Consider the following 6426-nt stretch of genomic DNA (forward strand, 5'->3'; position numbering starts at 1 on the left):
GAGGCTGAATGAGGAGTCCCTCGATTTGAACTAGCGGTGTCATTTTTCTTTCACCTCAGGTGCCTGCTGGCCTACCCGCTTTTCTTTCGTTGTAGGCAGGGTTCGATGGCTGGGCAGCAGTTGACTGCATTAGCAAGCTGGCCTTTTGTGGGGCGCTCGAAGAGGGTTAACTGCTCAGCGCAGAGCATACCCGCAACGTGTGATGAGTCGCCATTGATTAGCACGGCTGGCCATCTTGCTTGGTCCTGCATCCCCCAAGGCCCGTGGCCAACGCACGATTGTTGGCTGGACCGCTGCGAAGTGGTGCCTGCTGCAGCGACAACAATCCGTACGGGACGCACCCGTCTCGGACACTTGCAGGGGCAGCTGACGGAGGGGGACAACGAGGCGGCGTGAAGACGGTTGACGGGCCGTTCCTCGCGGCCGGATGGGCGGGTTCACACTCGAGGGGAAAGAGAGCGACGAGAATTGCCGGCATTTGAACTGGCGTCTCAGCCTCAGTTGGCGGATCTAGTTGCTGCTTCAGGACTCCTTCAACGTAGGGTGAATTTCTGAAGACTCAGTCACGGACGGGAAGGCCCGCGCTCGGAGCCCTCTTTAATCACATGATTATTTGGCATCCATCCCCGCAACGTGTCTCAAGTGGCAGTCTGTTGAGTCCACTAGGACGCAGAGCCTACCAGTCTCAGGGTGGCTGTCTTCTTTGTCGGCGGGGCAGTTTCGGGCAGTACGTAGCTGCAGTGACAGGCCCCGGTGACGTCGCAATAACGGCATGGCGTGGGACGGGGGGCAGAGATGCAAGGACTGCGCAATGCGTTAATCAGAGTCGTGAGTCGTGGCGGGCTTGTGGTACTACTGGGAAAGGAAATCAGGTCAAATGACAAGATAGCCCGTTTATAGAGTCGGTGCACACGAGTGCAATGCAAGTCTCATTGACGTCTGCGCGCCCCACCACGTGTAGAAGACGAAGATTTTGGTGGACATATTCGCGGACGCAGAGATTCCCACGCACTGAAGCTGTATAAAACTCTCCACTGCCACTGCAGAGCCGGGCGCTGGCGCAAGCTGGGGCACCTCTTGGCACAGTGATTTCTACAGACCGACACCCTCGAGGTAGCTTGAGGTTACAAGCATACCGCGAGTAACTCCCTTTGGCACGCGAATACTGATGCAACGCGGCACTAAACTCGCGGCAGCCCGAGAGACAAAGCTGAAGGCCCTGAGCTACCAGATGACGGTACGTACCTCTACCTGCGTGCCACTGCTACTGCGCCTCAGCTGCAATCAGCCTCCGCACGCACGTCCACCCCTTTTAGATGGAAGCTGATTCGGAGGGGTCGTCCTTGTCATACATCGGCAAGGCGTCCTCGCACTCGCTTCATATAGTAGCAGTTAATGCCGTGGCGCCCATACTTGCTTGTGGTGCACACTGCGGAATGAAAGTTGGCGAGACATCGTGACAGTGGGCAACTGCACCAGCGTGTATACGAGACAGCGAGACAAGTCGCCTGTGACGGGCTGCGAAGGCGGGGGCTGCCACACGGATGTACCTACGCAAGCGACTTTGCAGGCCCATGATTGTCGCCTCGTAGAACATCTGAAGAGTGCCAGATATTCATCACATCCAGTGAGTAAGAGGCCGCCCCACCTCATCAGAGAGCGGGAAGGCCTGGCTTAACACTTGAGCTAATGCCACTGCAGTCCGGACACTTTCGCGGGTAAACGCTTGACTCAGCGGGAACAGCAACTCTGCACAAGGATTTTACGCATGTTTGCGCGATGATTCAAATGAGCCGTTTTCTTATGGCCCGGTGGCAGGGAAAGAGACACACGGCGGCCATGAAGGTTTATTTTTTTTCCATAAGCCTCGCGTTTATGCTATGCTTTTCAGGCTTTGTTCAAACGCCAGCAGTTGCCCAGGACTAGTGGCGGACTGAGAGAGAAACCGAACGACAGAGTTGCGCAGGGTGACTGGGGCCGCAGTGGGAACTAGACTAGTTCAACGGCTTGAAACACATTGACTCTCGAAACATCGGGACCTGGTCGCCTGCGAAGAGACACTTCGGCGGCGGCACGCGGGAAGAACCATCACGGCAGTAGTGTGTAATCACACACCACTGGACGCGCCGCCTCACACATGCAAAGTGGTCAGAGCAGGTTGGTGCTGCAACAGAAACCTTATGATGCGTTTTTTTATGAGGAGCACCGTGGCAGTGCCGCCGAACATTAGCAAAAGACGGATAGGCGCCGCAGTAACGGTCTGTGAAGTAATTTGTAAACGTTGCATACCACCTGTAAAGCATTGCTTTCTTTTGTGTCACAGCCATCTTGACGCAAGTGACTGTAGGGATGGCCGACAGCTCTGTATGATTGTGACCCTTGCAGATCCGATAGTAAGGCAGCGGCACAGCTGTCCGAGGCACTAGAAACTCATCTGAAATTGCGGCAACTTCGTATTTCTACCGTAACGCAACGCCCTAGATTTATCACTATTTGGACTGTGGCATCTGCGAAGGCAATCGTTGCGCCTAGCACGGCCACTGCTATGTGGTCACCACTCCTCGCGCCGGGGGTATTGTGTTGCACGTTTCGCGGAGCCTGCTATGATCCCGAATGCGTGACGCATAAACACCTGGAAAGGAACTTCCCGCATCCATGGGCTCGAGCGCGAGACAGGCGTTGGGAGTGGGAAGGCGGCGGAGGGGGGGCGGAAGGGGGGGGGGCTGCCGCACCGATACCCGACATACACCGGCGCGATTGTTGCACAGTTGATATCACCAGGTAAAGCCAGTGTCTGAATGCTACACAGCCTGCCAATGATGGTATGGGGTCATGATATTGTGTACCAGGCAGATCACCCCCACAGCTTTCTTTCATGTGTGGTCCGGGGTGCCGTCCCTGGTCGACGACAGGGCCAGCGCCAGCCACAACGGGGGAACAACACGAGGCGTTTTCCGCGTGCTCGGCAGCTGACGATCGTGCGCTCGCTGAGTCGCCTTGCCTATTTGCAGCGAGCAGGGCCAGTGGAATAAGACGGAGACAATCAAAAGAGTTCTTCGCACATTCAGCCCTTATGTTGACTCTCATTGTCCCTGACCGCGCTGAGGAAGACGCAGGCGACAGACTCAAGCTAGCCAAGGTGTCCTGTTCACTGGATCGAGCTAAGCGTGTCTGAGGAGCGAGCGTGGAAATAACCGCGGTCGACTCTGAGCGACGCACGCTATTGTCATTGCATGATCGTTAGGTCCAGTCACTTTGGGCGCATTGCTCCCGTTTCAGATCACGCCATAAAGCTGCGACATGCAATTACTGCTCAGCTGCCTTATCTTGATGTGATCCAGCCCAGAAAAATATGCCTAGCTCCCGTGCATCTCGTAGGACTTCGACAGTTGCATTTTCCGGCTTTCCTCTCGAGAAAAGCTGAGCCACAGTTGTCCTCCTGCATGTGTAAGATGGCCGATAACATCAGTTCTCGACCAGGTAGTCGCTCGCGTTTGTTAGTGACTGCCGCTCTGCTCGCGGCCGTATCTCTACCATTCCTTCCGTTAATTCTCAACCTCACATCAATCACACACTTCAACCCGGTTTTCACTGGACTCTTCCTTCTCCTGTGCCCAATTTTCATTGTTTTGGTGATCTTCTCCGTGTCTCGCTGCTCTGAAACTTGCGAGGCTCCTCGACGGCGAAGCACTCGTCGCCAGCAGGACGCGGAGAGTCGCCAGCCTCTGACGTCGTTCCCGGCGATGACAGATTGACGCGCACATCACATCTCGAATCGAGTTTCTATTGGCTCTTGTCTCTTCGAACCGTTTTGCTGAAAACCCGATGATTCTCTAGGGCGCTGTTGTGTGGGCCCCGTTTTATGCCTTGGCGTTCCACCTACTGGGCTGGATTTGCCGATGAATAAATGACTCCATAGAAAGTTTACTTCGATTTCCGGTGCATCCATCTCCCATTCTGTTCTGCTTGGAGCTTTCCACTCACCTGCGGGTGATAAAGCGTCTCAAGTGTTGCCTCGAAGCGCGGCTTGACGGGATCATTGCGTCCTTTGAAATCTGTTCCCTAAGCACTATGGCGAGCGAGAGCGACATTCAGGCCGCATTCCAGGAGTGCGAGAGTAGGGGAACGCTTCCAGCAGCAAAGCTTGGCGAAGCGGCCCGACTCGCAGGCGCGTCGCCTTCTAATGCCGAAGTCTCTGCTTGTGCAGGCCAGTCAGGCGGAGGGTTGGATTTGGCGGCATTCAAGGCCTTCTGCACGAAGACAAAGCATGGCGACGACGACCTGAAGGACCTGAAGGAGCTGTTCAGAGGTGAGCACACCCGAAAACTCGGCGCCCTTGGGACTGTCAAATCCCGTAAGATTTCCCATGCTGGCAGAAACAAATTTAGTGCGCGAGAAATCCTTCAATACGGAGGTGTCTTGAGCCAGAGACTCTTGAGTTAGCGCACGCCTCCCCCTCATATGAAAAACCAACTGGAGCTTGAAATTTTGGGAGATGCAGCAACACGAAAAGATGTTCTGTCTAGGATGGGCGACACGGTTGTCCAGGGACAAACCGCGTCTTTCTTGTGAGCGCAAGTCGTAAGACAGTATCGCAAGGTGGATGTCCGCACCAGCGAATTGGTCTGCGTTGCCGAGCTTTCGGCTCCATAGGGCGGGCACTACACAGAAATGCCTACTAAAACCCGCGTGTGACAGACTACCACCTCTCGCCTCACGAGGTGTGCCTCTTTTTTTTGCATGTGTGAGAAACTTGCAGGGGCGGATATGAACGATACAGGGAAGTTGCCGAAGGTGGCAATGAAGAAGATGCTTCAGAGCTTCGGCGAGCCTCTGACTGATGATGAGTTTGAAGCTGTGGTGAAGGAATTCGCGCGCGACGGGGGCGAAAATGTCGATTATGCCAGCATGCTCGCACGCATTATCCAGTCGTAGCCGTGCCTCGGTAAAAAACTGTCCTCCGCCCACTTTGGATAAGTGAAAATGTTGTGGGATATTGCTTTGGAGCGTACAATTTTTCAGTTCCACGTCTTCTCAACGTCCCACGACAACGCATTCCTATCTTCTGCGAAGTCAATTAAAGTCAATGAAAGAATACTTTCTTGCCAGTGCACGTCACTACTTCCTGAAGCACCACTGCCTTGTGCGAGATGTTATATGCTACATCCAGAGCTTGTGGCCTAGGCAGGTCTGTTTGATTGGCCGCTAGCGATTTGACACAGCGCTCTATGCGCACCTACGCGGAGTCACATAGATCAAAAGCAAAGACCTACTCAAACTTCCTACAGCGACACAAGAACAGCTGTGTTCAAGATTTAGCGGGTGTATCAGTGCAGTCCTCTCTGCAGTGGAGGCGTCACTGACGCCGAAGTGAGGCACTCCCGCGTGGTCGCCCGGTTGCTGTCAGAGAACGGCAAGATGCAGGCTTGCCCGGCATGAACATGGTCGTCAGACAGTACCCCACCAACGCTCAAAATGCTGATCCGGTAAAGCGGCGGACAGGTGTTCGCGAGGTCCTTGCTTTGGCGGGGTGGAAGCGCTTCACGCTGGCTGTCGTCAAGTTGCCGAGCACACTATCGTAAAGTCAGGAGTCTTCTCAATGTTTTGGTTGACATGTGACCACGACAAGCGGACCGTCAATCCGAGGTGCCGACGAACCGTGAGTCGTGATGAGATAGGGGTCTGTACCTTCGTCCAGGGCTCGGAATTTTTAAGCGCATGGCTGCGGTCAACTGTCGTAATGGGCTCGGAAGCTGTAGGAGACTTGGTATCCGTGCACTGCTAGCGTCCCTACTCCTCGCCGATTTCATTTTCAATACGCACACCCCGCTCAGGTTTCTCTCTTCAAATTCGCTGGACGCAACAGTTCGAAAGTTCACACGCCACGCGGGCTCATTTCGAAGGGGAGCAGCACTCTCCTGACAGGTGGCAAACAAGGGTACTTCTCTTCCTGCCTCACCCACGCGCCTCCGGAAGCGTTACTCTCTGCTATATACCACAGACTCCCCAGGTTGCGATACGTGATTTGTTCGCATGCCTCCGCTGTAATCTCGCGAACGTGAAAAGCGAGGACTGGCAGTTGAGAATTGGGCATTTCTGTGAGCCTCTCAGGTCCTTGCACTCACATGCATTTGCCTTGCCGTGCTTTTTCGCCCACCCTCCGTTCTGCCACCGTGCCATGCTCGCCTGGCCTTGCCAACCTCCTCCGCCCCTCCGCCTCCCTCCCCCCCCCCGCGGCGGAGTTCTGCCGAATTTTTGCCGCGAACAGAGCGGAGATTTGCGAGGACGAAACTTGCTCTGCGCTTTGGCGCCATTGCGAGTGCCGACGAGAAAGGCAGGCCTCGTATACGCTTTTAGCTACGCCGTCCTGTGACCCAACTGCAGGCAGCCCGTCCGGTTGGGAGATGTATCCCGCCATGTCTCGCC

The 6426-nt window shown here is 55.0% G+C and overlaps 1 protein-coding gene across 1 annotated transcript; it reads left to right on the top strand.

Annotated features, from left to right (window-relative positions):
• Window positions 1-4071: 4071 nt before the first annotated feature.
• On the top strand, window positions 4072-4935 carry BESB_072760 (putative myosin light chain MLC1; the record flags this gene model as incomplete). Its single annotated transcript, XM_029365649.1, has 2 exons — window positions 4072-4309; window positions 4760-4935. 2 exons carry the CDS (start codon window positions 4072-4074, stop codon window positions 4933-4935), a joined length of 414 nt encoding a protein of 137 aa, XP_029218133.1.
• Window positions 4936-6426: the final 1491 nt, after the last annotated feature.

This window comes from Besnoitia besnoiti, assembly GCF_002563875.1.
Source record: "Besnoitia besnoiti strain Bb-Ger1 chromosome Unknown contig00007, whole genome shotgun sequence".
Classification (NCBI taxonomy): Eukaryota; Apicomplexa; class Conoidasida; order Eucoccidiorida; family Sarcocystidae; genus Besnoitia; species Besnoitia besnoiti.